Source organism: Alosa alosa, chromosome 22 (genome assembly GCF_017589495.1).
Source record: "Alosa alosa isolate M-15738 ecotype Scorff River chromosome 22, AALO_Geno_1.1, whole genome shotgun sequence".
NCBI classification, from domain to species: domain Eukaryota; kingdom Metazoa; phylum Chordata; class Actinopteri; order Clupeiformes; family Clupeidae; genus Alosa; species Alosa alosa.
In genome coordinates, this window is record NC_063210.1 from 3192399 (window position 1) to 3209332 (window position 16934).

General features: G+C 40.3%; 1 protein-coding gene across 21 annotated transcripts in view; it reads right to left on the minus strand.

Annotated features, from left to right (window-relative positions):
* The window catches only part of ebf3a (EBF transcription factor 3a), a 94639-nt gene extending 82240 nt beyond the window's left edge, over positions 1-12399 (minus strand). For 6 of the 21 annotated variants that reach the window (XM_048233118.1, XM_048233124.1, XM_048233117.1 and 3 more), the window contains exons 1-6: positions 11573-12399; positions 11148-11304; positions 10713-10776; positions 10266-10321; positions 7918-7991; positions 6228-6296 (exon numbers count right to left, since the gene is read on the minus strand). In XM_048233118.1, coding sequence (XP_048089075.1) covers positions 6228-6296; positions 7918-7991; positions 10266-10321; positions 10713-10776; positions 11148-11304; positions 11573-11706 — 554 coding nt within the window. In that variant the 5' untranslated portion in view covers positions 11707-12399. The remainder of the gene's footprint in view (positions 1-6227; positions 6297-7917; positions 7992-10265; positions 10322-10712; positions 10777-11147; positions 11305-11572) is intronic. The other 15 variants (XM_048233120.1, XM_048233119.1, XM_048233108.1 and 12 more) reach the window with 4 other exon arrangements.
* Between the last annotated feature and the right edge of the window lie 4535 nt (positions 12400-16934).

The following is a 16934-nucleotide window of genomic DNA, read 5'->3' on the forward strand; positions in this document are numbered from 1 at the left end:
GTAAAACCAGCACCATTTCTACCTCCAGCACAGCCCCCGCTCAGAAACAGGAATATATTATCTAGCCAGCTGCAGAGAGGGGACACACTGTGCTTACAACTACACTGACAAATGGACTTTTTTCCATGTCGGACAACTCCTTCCAAAATCAAAATCCTTGTCTATGGGGCTGAGCAGCAGCCAGGGTGATTTTGGCTTCTTGTTCGGTGTGGCTGGTTTTCATTTTCTCCAAGTGCAAGCAGGGAGTCGCCTGCCAAGTACAGGTTAAGCTCTCTGGGTTTTTCCTTCCTGTAGATCTGGCAGCCCCATCGCTTTCTGGCATAAAAGGTGACAATCTTCATTAAAACCCCTTACAGACAACTGTCAGTTACACTCCGCGAAGGGTGGCCAGCTGTTGCGAACTAACCTAGCTCAACCCCCACTTCCATCACACACACCCTCCCACAGACACACACACACACACACACACACACACACACACACACACACACACACACACACACACACACACAAACAACTAATGGAGCAAAATCATCAAACCACATCAAATCAGTTTGTAATCTGTGGACATTTAGTATGATTACACCATATTTCCCTGAATGCTAGGAAGACATCTTTCAAAACTATTTCATCATATGCTGAATTATGCTCAAATGCTCATTATGCTCATTCTTAAACATCCACAACGTACACAACATATGTTTTTCCAAAATTCATGCACCCAGTTACAGACCTTTAACTGTATTTTTGTGAATTCACCTACTTATGCAAAGGCTCATTTGAATTTTCAAAAATGCAACATAAGTTAAATTATTGGTGGTATTATAGTATCTCTTTCATGAGCAAACTTGAGTTTTTTTTTCTCTCAGCGGAGGAGTGGGGTTTTGATCCCTTACTGTCTCCTTTACACCCCCACCCCCTCTCTCCCTCCTCTCTCTCTCTCTCCCCTTCTCTCTCTCTCCACCACCACAACCCCTCTTCTACTTCTCCTTAAAACATACAAACTGAAAAGCCCTGTTCCTGTGTACAAGGATCTCACAGTGTAGGTTAACATGCCAAAGGCAAAATGAGACAGCTATAATGGGAACTCAAGCAAACAAACGAGATGGAAGCCAAAACAGGGCTGTGACTGAAGGTTCAAAAGGCGCACTGAGATACCTTCACCGCAAATAAGTGGTTTAAGAACAGGTTATACTTATGCAAACACTGCCGACCATGTTATAATTACGCTCAGCCGCAAATGCACATCAAATAAATCTGTGTGGCTTTCCCCTGGTCCTGCTGACCTCCTTTATCAAAATGTAGTCACTGGACGTACAGTCTATTTTTTCCCTCTCGCCATTTTTTGGGCCATAAGAGGCTAGCTTTGACCGGACATGTTCATTTGAAGGAGAAAGAGGATTTTTCCTCCCTCCCTCCCTTTCTCTCTCAATCTCTCTCTCTCCCTCCCTCTCTCTTTCTTCTGCTTTTCGACTGTGCTCTCTCACTAACACAGAGGTTGCTGACTCGCTCATAAATAACTCAAAGATGTTCACACCTGTGTACTTGAGCGTGTGCACAGCACTGGTGGTTGTTTCCTGGCCTGAGATGTATTTCCTGCATGCACACTCATTAATCAGATCCACTCGCAGCATGCTTCGAATCAATGCAGCCTCTGCTGCAGCAGACCCAAACACACACAGCCATTACTGGATCTTGGGCCTTTTTAAGTAGGAATAAAAAAACAACTGCAGCAATAATAATCATAATAATAATAATAATAATAATATCAATAAATAATAATAATAATAATTTATAAAACAAAAAAGGCCTTTTAAAAGGCAATGTCACTTGGGTATGACAAAGCCTTATAAGAAAATGTTAGGTGAGAAAAAGCTAAATCTCATATGCCCTCCACAGCTTTGCTTTCATGGGTGACGTGGAGGAGGGAGGGCTGGAATTAACACTTAACACTCTTTTAATTACTCTATGCAGATGCCGTGAAAACATGCCATTCAGGCAAGTTAATAAACAGACCCTCTTTTGCAGGTTATCCAAATGCTACCTCTGTGAGAGAGCCTCTCTGTTTTCCAGCTGATATGTAATTAAAATTATTTCAAAAATCCTGCTTGACAGTCCGGGACTTAGCCAAAATGTAAATGACATTAAGGGAGACAATGGATTGAATTTTGTTTAATGTCCCTTTTTGCAGATCCTCATTTACATAGCATTTTCAACAAAAGCGCTGACCTTATAAATGCTGGCATTTGTACAGCTTTTCTCTGAGTCGGGTTTAATCAGGCCTCTGTCAAGCCATAAGGGAAAGAAGGGGGCTTTAAGTTGTCTGCTTGGTCATGGAGAAGCAACAAAACTGACCCCAGCCGCCCACCTTCCAAAATAAATAAATAAAACCACATGAGCAACGGTCAAATGTTGAGTGACTGCTTTCCCATTTTTTTTTGTTCAACTGATATCAACCTGGAGTGGAATACCTATGAAATGTACTCAACATGGCTGTTGGCAAGGTCCAGTAATAATCAGGCATAATCCTCTGGAAGTGTCCTCTAATAAGAAATATAATGAATGTTAAGCAAAAACAGCATCAGGGTCCAAATTACATGACATTAATACTTGAACAGGTGCAGGCGAATGCTTTAAATGAGCCATATGAATAAAATGTCCCCACACACAACTGGGTAGACTGACAAAAAAGTCAATCACATGAATAATTCAGGCAGTGGGCTGTCTACAAAGGTCAGCCTATCTTGACCTTTGTGACAGGAAGTGAAAGAAGGTACCGCCAGCTAGGAAAACCCCAATCAGTCTTCCGACACTCCACCATTATTAGTTCCAAAGGCAGAGGCTACAGTTGTAAATGAACCTGCAGTCTGGTTCTGACATAGCAAATCTACCATGTTCCCCAGGCTGTCTATACAAGACTGACGCTGTAGTGCATGTTACCGTATTATTGACTTTATTTCCTCCCTCTAAAAAGATAAATATGAATAATCTATTGTAGCATGGGGTAATGTTTGAAATATTTAAAGATCTACTGGGGTTGAAATTCTGTAACAGCTGTTAAATCTGACAAACTTTTTTTCTTTTTCTTTTTTTTTCAAAAACCTAAAGCTGTAACAAAGTCCAAGAGAAAATGGGATAAACAGATGTCTGGCTTGACTACAGGAAAATAGGACACATTTGGAATGATAAGTCTCCTAAACTCCATTGAAAATGCCAGATCTGTGAGGTTGCCAGTTACTGTCCAACATGATGCCAACTAGCAGTATGACTGCCCCATGTGCCATCTGGGAAAATGTTGCTGAGAACGTTATCGATAATGGATCACAAGTCTGGTCAGCATGCTCTAGCACTGCAAAACTATCCCTCTCCTCCCTCTCCTCTCTCTCTCTCTCATTCTCTCTCTCTCTCTCTCTCTCTCTCTCTTTCTCTCTCTCCCCCCTCCCACTCCTCTCTCTCTCTCACTCTCTGACTGACTCCTTTCCTCTCTTTCCCTCCCACTCTCTCTCCCTCTCTATAGAGGATCGCAGTAAAATGTTTTGATTGTAACGTAATCGGACCTCCCTTGTCTGCCTCAACAATCAGCCCTTTCAGCCGGCAGCCTCAGTCAGTCCATGGATATGCAAGCCCTTGGCCCAAAGAGAACAGCAAACATGGATGCACTGTGATTTCCATAACATCAATTCCGACACATGCCAAGACTAACTTCAAGATCATATAGGGGCATACATAATGATGCACATGCGACACAAAAACAGAGCAGCCTAATGGAGTAACAGAGCTGCACTGTAAAGCGATAGAGCTCTGTGTTTTTGCCTCCATGCTTCTCCTGCTTTGGAGTTTCAGATCCGCGCCCACATGCATTTACACTACAGTCATCTAAGGCTTGTGTAGCAACAGTCACTGGCTGAATGTTCTGGGTGCATTGGGAAAAAATCATCTGTTCATGGTTGTGATATGCAGACAATGGAAGAGCCTAATGAGGAACATCTGCTTTTGTGATACCACAGAACGGATCCCTCCTCTATGAAAACGATACTCCGCTCCCATTCAACCACATCACAATGAAAATGTGAGCTTTTTTATCCACTGTTTGAACTTACGACAATATCCCTCCTTTTTTGCTTCCCTTTCTCCCGTGCATGGGACCCAATCCTCTCCTCCACAGTACTCCTTTTCCTATTTTACTTATATTACACTCATTGTGCACCAGATTCAACCACAAAGACTGGAGACAAATGATACGTTCAACTCTATTTAGCAACAATACAAAGAGAGGCAATTTGAAGGAAGAGCAAATGTGTTAAATATCAATGACACCCTGTTGTTAAGTGTTCACCTTATATTACTTTGAAGACAACTATATACTATATCGCTGGCATTCTCGAACTCTAAAGAGACTTCATGGAGCTGAGACTTCCCAGGCACCAGGGGGAGGAAGTGATGCATGTTTTATCTTCAGTGTGTCGTAGCAAAACAAACCCCCTTTACTCCCCTATTACAGGGGACAGAGTGGAGGCAAGCAGCACATAAATCTAACCCCTGCCATCCTACTTATTACCATTCACACACACACACACACACACACACACACACACACACACACACACACACACACACACACACACACACAATAAGGGTTACTTGTAAATCCGTTTGGAGCTTCTGAATATACTCCCCATACATCTAACTATGCAAGCTGATGCTTTAATGCACTCTGTTTAAAAAGTACTTAAAGGGTAAGATGTTGAAATGACATAGCGGTGACTTCCTGGTCTGTAGACGACTGAGGAAAGGAAATCACAAATATTATTTGTGTTTCCTCTCACCCATGACAGTAATGAGACACCAAAGGAAACACAGACATCATAACCCCAGAATGTGCAACAATGTCAAAATACATGCTGCCTGAAAAGCATACGACTCTTTCCATAAAATCAGCCCTCCAGAATGTGAAACCTATTTTCCGACGGTGGACCCAGTCCCTGACTGACGGCAGCAACTGGTGGGCCCTATTTGATTACTAATAAGAGAGATGTTCTCTCTGTCAGATACCAAACATTCTCCACTAAGCAAACAGCTATTTCAGCTAGTCAAACATTAGCATTGCTATCCACTGGTGGTGCATATTTTGCCCGGGCCCAACTCGTCGTCTTTCTCCTCCTGCTTTCATTTCTGCCTGTAGACAGCACAGCTCTCCCTCTGAGAGGAACTTTTTGCAACAGTGAGGTCTGTCAAATACCCGAGCTGCCTTCCCCTGCCAGTTCACAGGGCCACTCGCGCTCCCAGCGCTGGCATCAGACACGGAGGGTTCATGGTCATTTACTGCATGTGGGAGCAATGTGGATTCTGGATTTATGGAGCAAGGTGGACTTGTTCTACCTCACTAACACTTAAGAGCCTGAACTTCAAACACTGTCTTGTCCTCTGGTTTATGTCCGACTGACTCACTGTGGTTATTACAAGTGATTATTAAATTGCAATCATCAACAAATTATTTCTACTGTGAGTATTGCAGTTACTGCCTATTATCATCATAACAATTCTACTGTTTAAATCTGAATTAAAATCACACCAGGAAAATTTGTATAAAAAAGTGATATGTACAAGGTGATTAAACATACGAAAAAAAATCCCCTAAACATCAGTTCCAGTCATTGCAGCCCCCACAGTAATCAATTTTATACAACCACCCCCTAATATTCTAATCACATGACCATCAGACATGAAAATTCCATACATACATACATTCTACACATACACACTTTAAAAAACAACACCAATGTAAAGGACTTTTTATGCAAGACTACACTATCCTGTGAACCAAACACTCATGTGGAGAAGCCAAGAAGTATTTCCACTGCTAACTCCGAGAATAATGGCAATCAGATGGAGGGAAACAGAATGAAAACACTTGTTAACAAATGAGGATGAAGACGATCCACCTCTGAATTGAAAGCCAGCAGCTCACTAGGTATAAACTGCTCCTCACAGCACGAGGAGAGGCCGGCGAAACTGCTTCCCCTGACAACTCGCGAGCAATTACTGAATCCCCACAGAGACGACCAGGTTTCCAAGTCAACCCACCTGTGCATCACAACGGCGCACAACAACAAACAGCACAGACCAGGCGAGAGCTCAACCTGGCACAGACTTGGGAGGACAACAAGCACACATCTTGAGGACATGAGAGGAGAGACGTGGTGAACAAAACAAAAATGACGCCTTACCTGTCAATGATGACCGGGTCTGAAGGGGTCTCATTCCTGTTCCCACAACTTTTCTTGTCACAACACCGGCTTTGGTGGGAGAGGAAGAAAACAAATGTGACAGTCAAAAACAGGTTCAACTGAAGCCTTTTAACATATTGGTTAAGCTCTACTGTGTGCAATGGTTGGTTGGCAGTGTCTTTTTCATTGCCCCCCCCCCCTCCCACTTCAAATCAGTCATGAAGCTAGTTGATGATCATGGCCATGTTTGCCGCTGTTGATTGGTGTGGTTCTCTGAGAATCGCGCCGAATAAACATCTAGCAATGCGCTGCTGCTAAAAGATGGAAAACAACATGTTGTGGTGTTTGCCTTAGCAGTGAACTGAGAAGAGGCGATGCCAGGAGGCAGGGGAATAACTTTTCACAGCTTCAGCTTTTGTTTACCTCTAATTGTCAAGCTGTTATTTCTGGAGAGGATGCAAGATGCCACCTTCAACCAGTATTTCTGTGGGGCATTTATTAATTACAAGCTCAAAAGCCAGCATCAATCTTACACAAAGTGGTGACAATGCTTACATTTTGCAAAGGTTTACCAGTGGTACCACTGGACCATAATGGTGGGTTTAATTCATGCTGAAATTACACAAAAAATGTTATGCTACTTGTATTTGTTAAAGGAATACTTGTATAATGGTTACATGTCCAAATTAGCTAAATTAACACCATATGGTATGGAGAGTATGTAAAGCTACCCAAAGCTGACAGCTAAAGTGATTAAAGAAAGTCTATAGTTCTCCTCTTATGACTCCCTTTCACATCTGTGCCTTTTCTACATACATAACAGTTCTGGAAAGGTGGGGTAAAAATAAGGTCTTATCTCTAAAGCATACTTTCAGCAAGAATTTAATAACAAAAATAACACTGAGCTCTACTACATCTCAATATAGAAAAAAAAATACGGAAGGGGAGAGAGACTCTTTGTCCCCTTGAGTGAGGCGCTTATTCCAGCTCGGATTCATAAACGACCCAAACGTTTCTCATGTTCACACTGCAATATTCTGACCGGAGACCACACGTGCTGCCTTAAAACACCGTGTCCAAGGGTGTGACGATTTAATAAATTGCTGCTATAGCTCAGGTAGTTTCATAACAATGAAGAACCATGCCGAGATGAGGTTAGCCTCGTGCGCATCAACCCTCAGCTCTCTCATGCGCGAGAGTTGAGTGGCTAACCAGACTCTTTCTGTTTTTAGCGATTGCAGAGGGGTGCATGTTTATGCATTTAAATGCTTCCGTATTCGTGCGTCCAGTCAAATGCATTCTGGAGTCCGATGTCATCAATGACCTGATTGAATTTTATTTACCTCACCGCAGTAGGCCTAATACTGACAGAAACTATCACTTTATCGTAACAACTGCAGGCCCAGTCAATAGAAAGACCAAAGTAACTGTTGAGAACAATACGCAACACAAAATATATCAACTCTCGATATGGCCTTCATGAACTGTTAACTATTAATTAATTAACAACACAACTGACCAACACACTGACCATGGTAGGGCTCATGTCAAAATGTACAAACCATAACGCAAAGCATAAAGATAACTAAATTCAAACATCAAACATTTTATTAACAGCGATAAATCAGAGAGCTTTCACGCAGAGGTGGTAAATTAATGTAGTACGCCATGCGTCAATAATGTTTCTTACCTGCACATGATTTCATGTGTAAGAAGGACACGGCACATTTCTGGGTTTTTGTCTTGGCCCTCATAAATAATAGCCTTGAAACAAAAAGATAGATATATTTTAGATTTTGCTTGGTTATGTTTTCTATGTAAAGAGCTACACATAGTACAAATAGAGCATGGCCAAGCATATTTAGTAGCTAAAATGCAAAACTATCTAAACAAATCCATTTATAATTAAAACACAATTAATATCAATTAAGTAGCCTATAATTGACGACTTCGCTATTTTTACAATTGAGTGTGTCACAAGTACGAGCATAGATGTCATTGACTGTGTGAATAAATAAAAAATATATTATTTCGAGCACATAGTCTACTGGTAGCCTATAGTCCATTCAACAACTATACTTATTTATTTGCATATGTAAATAAGACACAGACCCTTTTAAAATCACTGTTTGGAAATATTGTCTCAGAAACTCTACAAGAGGAGAGTAGCACCATAAAAACAATAATGTCACATGCTCGGACTTTAAGGTCTTTAAGATGTTTTTAAAATCTTACAGCGGTAGTGGAAATCAGACACATAATGCTTTTCAGATGCAGATGGGCACGGTAAATAATACCCATAACCGTATACATCAACGTGGTTATAATCTGTAGATATTTTGGGGGGAAAGTGCTAATGGGCAATCTGTTGTTTATTTTGAGCGCTAACAATGATTTTTCTTTGGATAAAAAGCGGTGTCGGGGGTATGGTTGAGTAATTTTTGAGCATTGGCTTTAACAGATGGCGTAAAGCTGTAGGTGCGCTCGCCTTCAGTTCTTTTTTGCTCCGTCTCCCTCTCCCTCCCTCCCTGTGTCTATGATGTACTATGGTAGAGCACACTCCAACGCGCCCGCCTGTGACTACCGCGCGGACTCCAGTACAAAAGCAAAGCCGCGGCAGAAGGGGAAAATACCAGTTCATTAACAGGGAGGCCATCCAGTTACTCTGGCCGTCAGTAAAGGAACAAACAGAAAGCGTAAAATAAAAATAAGCAAAAATAAATAAGAGATGAAACGCGTGAAGCGACTGATATAACTAGCCATCACTATCAAGACAACACTTCCATTTACTGTTAGGAGTCACTCATGATACAGTCAAATAAAGTATGTTATATTTTCTTGTGTTGGAGGAAATATTTAGTTGATATTTATCTCATTTTATTTGTAGCTTGCTTGAGTTGTATTTTAAGTGCATCTGCATGTGTTACTTGGGCAACGCGATAGTTATGTATATTGCTGTGATTTATTTTCTTCCCCTCTCCTGAAGATACGGAAATCCATAAACTGACTGTTCAGCGCCATTGACTCTTTGATCATGTACAGACCGCATCACCGAGATGTGAGATTAAACGTTCATTTTTCTGTTGTATTAGAGCTGCCAATACACGGAAAGACACAAGATAATATCAAATAGTGCTTAATAAAAAGGGACTCTTTCAAAAGGAAGCGATTCAGACAACAGCGATTATATGCAGGGGAAAAACAGCTCTTGAGTAGGAAGCAAGATATTGCAACCAAGTGGTTCTCTCAATGCAGTGTAAATAGGATAGCCCATATTTCAAAACAGTCAATTGATATTGATGTAAAACATAGCATATGATGTGTGGAGTTTGAATCTTAAATATATACTCCCTCAGTTGAAATAGTAAATGTGTTCCATCTGAAGCAAAGTTTAAGTTGTTCAAAAGCGTGACGATAAGGATTCGGTAGGCAACTAAAATGAATTAATTGGGGCTAAACAAGGCGCGCACACTGATAATGAACAATGCCTTTTTTTACTTCATGCATGACCTCTCAAATCGGCGGCCAATAAAAGTGGCTTTATAATCAAATTAACAGTAACATATTCAAGTATCTCATGTTGACAATATGATCCGAGCTAGCCTACTGTTACCAAAATGCATGGGGAACACTATCATTCACATCACTCAAATTACAGAAACGTGTCCAGTATTAAATGCTACAGAAACAGACGGATTCGGGAGACCCCTGGAGCTTAGAACTTGAATAATGGGGCAAGGATAGTTGTTCTCTGTCCGGTAAGAGGTCCACATTTGATGCTATTGCCACAACCCTCAATTAAAATAACCACAATTGAATTACTATTTTTATACTATTTTATAATATACACCAGAACACATCTGTTCCAGTATTGTAGCTACGCTACATAAAACATTTTCGTGGCTTTTTCATGGTTTGTGTTTAGATTTATTAAACATTCTGATAATGAATTATTATTTTGTGAGAATATCAGAACTAGACAGCGCGCAATTCCCTGTCAATCATGCAATAGCAAATAGCATAATGTAAAGGACTTACCTGTTTTGTCATGGAATCAATTAATCGTATGTAAAGGTCCTGTTCTGTTCTGACGCCTGTAAAAATAAGTCGCATGTTGCTTTAATTACCTAATAATCATTAAACAATATATTTACCACGGTTAATTTCACATCGCATGCTTTTCTACAGGGGTAATGTTGCACAAATAACAATAAAAATACTAAAGACATATGATGCGTAAGAGCTTTATGAAAAGAAAAAAAAACTTTAACAAGAACAATAATAAATCACTGCAGAGTCACATTGTTCTACATACTGTAAACTAAATAGTCCTATGCATGGATAAGCCAAAAACAAAAGTCAAATTCATAGGCTAATGATGTGAAAGTCAGTTCAGTCTTCTCTGTCTTTTTTTTTTTTTTTTTTTTTACTTTTGCACTGAGTGGTAATTCTTGCATAGAATCGGTTTAGATAATTGTCACTTACCGTTGCTGTACAATAACTGCAGTTTGTAATGTATCCCATTGTTAGTTTTTTCACTGTTTGGCTCCTGAAAATAAGCAACGTCTCAATCAGAGGTGTGCACTTATTTTTCACTCTTACTACACATGTCCATGTGCCACTACTTTATTCTGCAATAAATGTCTTTGAAGTATGCCTGGCTATATGTTTTTCCAGTTCCAGACAAAAGTGTTTATTAATGTCCGAGGCAGGAGGTCTATAATTATTCTCATTTAACAAAATTAGTTTATATATATATAAAAGGTATGATGTTTTTAAAAATGGGGAAAGTGTTGTGTGGTAAGCTTTGACATTTGCAAGGAGCCCCTATCAACAGTAAGTGCACGTGTGTACTCCACGACCTAGTTTTACAGTGTTAAGTGCATAAGTTTAAGTGAAATTAACACGATAAACGCTTACTTTCTCCTTCTCCACAAAGTCCACAAAAGCGGTCCTTTCGATTTCCACGGGCTGTCCCTGTCTATCATACAAAGCCAGGACGAAGTGGAAAAAATTGGATTTTCTGAGGTTGGATGGCGGTTGCTTTTCATAATGTGCCCGAGCCAAACCCACACCGCTGCGGGGAAAACACAAGAAACCATCTCGGTTAAATAGGGAGATACACTTGAGATAGATGTAGCTAATGAAAACATTGGAGATGGCGAAAGCACGTTTTAGAGACAGGAGATTTCTTGATTTGTCACTTTAACAGTAATATGATGTAATGAACGGAGGGAAAGGGGCTGAAGAGGTGCACTGGGAGATTGTAATTGATACATGGCATTGTGGGGATTTAGGGTCGATCTGAGAAATGCATTAAAAATCGGATGTTTTGGCAAACGTACCTTTGGGCGGCAGTTTGAGCATCCACTACCCCAGCTGTGTGCATCCACGATCGGACCGGATTCATCCCACTGCCCAGTGGTTCCTCTTTCATAGTCGTCCCTCCTCTTGGTATATTTTCCTGAATTCCAAACATTAAAACAGTTTTCGTACAAACCAGCTCCAGCCAAAGAAGTGAAATTAGAAACGCGCTTCGTGCGTCTTTTCTCCGAGAGTCTCGAAGACACGAGGAAGAGTTCCTTCTTGATTTGTAGCAAGAAAACCCAGTTCACAAGTCTTGTTTCCGTCTTCAACCCGTCCTGCGTTGGCACGACATGAAGAATTTACAGAGTAGGAAACTGATGCCTCTCTATGCTTGTTGGACCGTGATCCTTTCGCCGAAGAAGTCGCTGAAATATCAGGATATTGTTGGTGTTTCTTTTCAATTCGCTAAAACATTTCTTGTAACTTTGTGATGTGTTGATGCTCTCAGGCTAGTGTCATCCTACAACAGCATCAAAAAAGCTTCAGGACACTGCTGAATCGACCACTTCTGGCAAGGCGCTCCGGCTCCAAAAGACAAATAAACGAAAAAATGATTACCATGGAGGTGTTCCCGGACACAGGAGAGGTTGATGAGGGGCCTTTAGCGTCTTGCAGAATGGATGGAAGCATACAAAACTCAGCCCTCTATCCCCTAGGAATGGAACCTTTCCCGGGAGCCAAAACTCTAAGCCCACGGGATCCGCACTGTCAGAATATGACGCGCACTGGGCGTGGCTTTGACCAAATATGGAAGGCTGACAATTCCTGTCGCTGGCGGTGCTTGAATCTGTGAGTGCGCTACATACTACTACTATTCCTGCAACCTGAGAACCACATCGCCACTTTTCCTTTCATTGACAAGGTTCTCCTTCGGAATGAACATTTTATTGAGTTGTGAGCTATTGACTCACAATAGCCCCACTACAAAACGAACAGGGCATTGCGAGATGTTGCTAAATGTTATTAGGAATGCAATTAATGACTTAGTGCAGGTACGTCATGTTACTCTCGTTAATGCTGCATTTGTAATAACCGAAGAAGAGCCAGGGAAAAGTATGAAACAAGTCACACATTCTACTGAATACGATGAGAAGTATAGGCTATCAGTAGTCACTGCAAGGATGCGTTGCGCGTTGTGATTTAGGAATCACAACAAAAACATTACCCATGTCAGATGCTCAGTGAGTGTGACATGCAGATGACAGTCACGGTTCGGAAGACCCTTATTAGACACTGATGTGAAGCAGTGTTTTGACCACTGACAACCAATGGATTTACAATGCACAGCAACACGTAGCAATTTGCGAGGCTCTGAATAGAGCATACGTCCAAAATCCTTTTGCGTAAACTGATATTTATTATCAAGAAACATGACATGTAAATGCATATGCTGGGTAGGCTACACGTTGTGAGCGGAGATGAATATATGCAGCTCAATGCCCACGCCTCAATGAGAGCTATGTAATTCCCTTTAAAGCCCAAACTATGTGGTCTTGACATAAGCGATTCCATGCACTGATTGTCTGATACATAGTTTTTTCAGTAGGCGATAATTCTCGTTAATTTTGGTGCACTTCCTCCACAGCACTGGGAGCAAAGTTACCTAGGGGATACAGTGGCCAACCTCCCCGGCTGTGGTGCGGACCGTGGATGTCTTTTACTATAATACATACACTATTTGTATGGAGTAACAGCTACCGATTTTGATGCGCAGTCTTGTAGGGGTTGCAAGGCAGAAGAGTCATATTGTCAGTTGTCAGGGTGTGTATGTTCATATTTTAATTAATCGACAAAAATCGAAGTCCGACTTGGGTTATCAAGGGACTCGCAGCCCTGTGCACTAAAGGGGTGGGATGGGGGACGTAGAAAGGAAGAGAGATGTGTTTTAGAGAGCAATCTATTTTGCTGGTGTTGGGGGTTAATGACTATTGCCAAAGATAAGTGAATTATCAAAGCTGTTGCTCTTGCCTCGTCTCAAAATCCATTACATTGCCTGGTCGTCTAATTAAGTACGTAAGTATAATAAAATTATATTTTATGATTATTTTAGTAAATAAGATTACATGTTCAAAAAAGATTAGTAAAATTTAAGTACTAAATATACATTATATTTTGAAGTTTTAAATTTGACGTTACGCACGTGTAAACTGCTTATGAACGTATGTTGAAGGGTGTGTGTAATGTTGCCGAGCGTCTTTTCTTCAGATGGCATGCTCTGTGTATAAGTGAAAGGCGATTAAAAATGTCATCCTTTTCATTTGTAACCAACATATACACGTGCTTATTTAGACATTTAAAACAACTTGAATCGTGCGTATATTTATCAACTGCTGTATTTTCAATGGTTGAAAAAAGTTATCGCTTAGCCTATGTACTGTATCTCTACAACAGATTACAGATTAGGGTGATCTCAATCTGATTACCAAATTAGGGTTTTAAGACAAATCCTTTTAAAGCTGATACTGTTCACTGGAGAAGCAGAGGAAAAGTTCGACAACCCCATCACGTAGGTAACGATCCTGTCCTAAAAAGGAGTTTTAAACCTTATTTGACAACAAATGCAGCTGCCCCTCTATTTTGGAAGATATTAGGCGAAAATGAATGCAAATCTGTGTTCAGAAGCCATCTGGACAGAAATAGGGGAATCAGCTGCTCTTCACAACAGGCGCTGAGCCTGAATCTATTTCAGCTCATTTTCTAGGATCATCTGGTCCTGGATCCAAAGCGTGGAAAATGCGCTCTTTAATTCACCAACTTTTACTTTTGACTCTTCTTAAAGGCTTCCGCGTAGGCTAAATAAATTAGGATCAACAAATGTAGAGAAACTTTGTCTCATTCACAATGTCAGTGTAGACCATTTTCATGTGATATATGGGTTAATGTTAGGGGAGAGGCTGTCATATGCTGATTACATTGCACACTGTGCATATACACAGATGTGGTCACACCAGAAGAGGACAATTCCAAACTGTAGTCTATGTGCTATTTTACATGATCACAAATGATTAATAAGGACTATAAAATAACTTCAAATATAAGAGATAAAATAAACACCAATACCACATTATAATTATTGACGACAATAATAATAACAATAACAACAACACTAACAATAACAATAGTAATGATAATAATAATGATAATAATAATACCAACAATAATAATAATATATTGTGTAGGCATATGCAGGCTATTTGAAATTGCACAGCCCTGTAGAAATGTAAATGTTATGTCCCCAATGTTAGATCTTATTTTGAGAAGTGTGCTAATAGTAGACACCGGACAAAAGGAAAGTTACTCATGCAGAAGGTGTGTGGCTTTGAATAAGATTTGCTTGGTGTTGCCAAGACCTCCCGAAGAAACGACCCTCCTCCTTATTGTGTGTGAAGTGTTCCTTTTGTGTGAATTTACGGGGTGAGGCTTCAATGATCCCCCACAAATTTGCATTTAAATAGCGACATCAACCGATTCGCGTGCCACACACCAGTGGGTTTCCCAGATGTCAAGGCAAAGTCAGTCAGATGGCCATTGCCCAGCTGTCCTCTGCACATCATACCAGCGCATAGAGCAAGCTTAAATATACACCGATTTCCTATTTGCAGCCCTCGTCGGCCAGACCAGCAAGTCTGTAATGTTAGATGCAAGCCCAAGACGCAACCGCTGCCTACACATCATGAGACGAGAAGCGCGTTGAGCCAACGTACAGGGATGGGAGCCTCATCAGTACATGTACAGCATAGTTGAAAAAAGGGCCAAATGATTCATTATTTTTCCAAACACACAAACGTTAATGGAAAGTCGAGTTGAAAGAAAGTTGTGCAGTTCTTTGAAACAGACCAAATTAAACTTAAAACCATGCTGCATTTAATTGACATTAATTCATAGCAAGACGCATCCTCGTCTGTGACCGAGGCACTATCCACACGTCCAATCACTCGGTACAAACACTTCATAATACAAGTTTAAAATGCTGGCAATGTGTAAGTTAACCACGTAGAGCGATCGCTTGTGATGCAGTATTCTGGCATTGTGCGTGTCCAGAAGTGTAGCCATAGGCTACTATTTGCGGAAAATAAAATAGTCCATTGAAGCACCAGTGATTCAATCTAACGCGTATCTTACATTTGCCCCGTCAAACAATTCATAAAATTCATAAAGAAATATCGCCTTCTAATTAAATTAATATATTTGTAGGCCCCAACTGCGTGTTTTCTGTGACTTAATCCCAAATTACTGGTTTCTCGTCACAGGCCTATGCGCCTAGTCTAGTGAGTTTGTGTACATGTAGAGCGTGCGTGTTTGTATCTGAGCGTGTGTGTGTGTGTTTGATGGTGTGTGTTTGTGTTGATGGTGTGTGTGTGTGTGCAACGAACATCCGAAATCAAAACGTGCATTGCACACTTGGGCCAAACATCAAGATATTCAAGGCCAGATATTGCGTGATATTTTTACTGCATGAGTCGTGTTTAACGAGTTATTTCTTAATCATGGCAAATATGAAAGTGTGGTGACTATTGTTATCAATAGTGATAACAGGTATTCTCAAAATCGTGAAAACATTTAGGCATATAAGGATTGCATGTGTTCGGTTGTCTAATAGACCTATGTTCAGCCATAACGAGAGAATCAAATTAGTAAAGCCTATGCATATGGTCAATGCTAAGGCCTATTTTCGAAATTACATTTCTATAAACAGTTTTGTTTCAACCCAAATATTCAACTTGAAGGCAGTTCAATTGTGACATAGCATATTCCTTATTTTAAAATAATTAAATAATGGGTAAAATATAGTTTAATATAGCCTACACATAACAAGTACACAAACGAGTTGTGTGTACGCTGTTCAAATACACGAAAGTACAAATGACTTGGTTTCAAAGGCAACACAAAGCCTGATTCACTGATTCACTGATTTTCCTGATTGAAATTTGACAAAGAGCGCCTCCTTTTGGCAAAGTAGCATATGAGTCCGAGATCAATTTGCTCTTCACCGAAGCATCATCATATTCAATGAAGTATAGCATACTTTATTACATTCCTTTAGCTCGTCTGCCTTATGTAGGGTTAATGATTTAGGCATAAGTTAATGATAGCCTAAGAACTATTTATAATTTTAGTGCTGGATAAAAAAAGTGGTGTTGTCCTTTCAGTAAAACATCGTCTTGTAAGTTTCTTTTCTTTCTGATCTGCTCATTTCAAGCTAAAAGAAAAGGTCAGCTAAAGCATATTTGGAAAAATTTTAATAATGTTTGCATGGCTATGAATTATTATATTATGTTTTATTATAGCAAACATACAGACTGGGCGTGCAGAATGATTTGCGCTGACACATGTTGATAA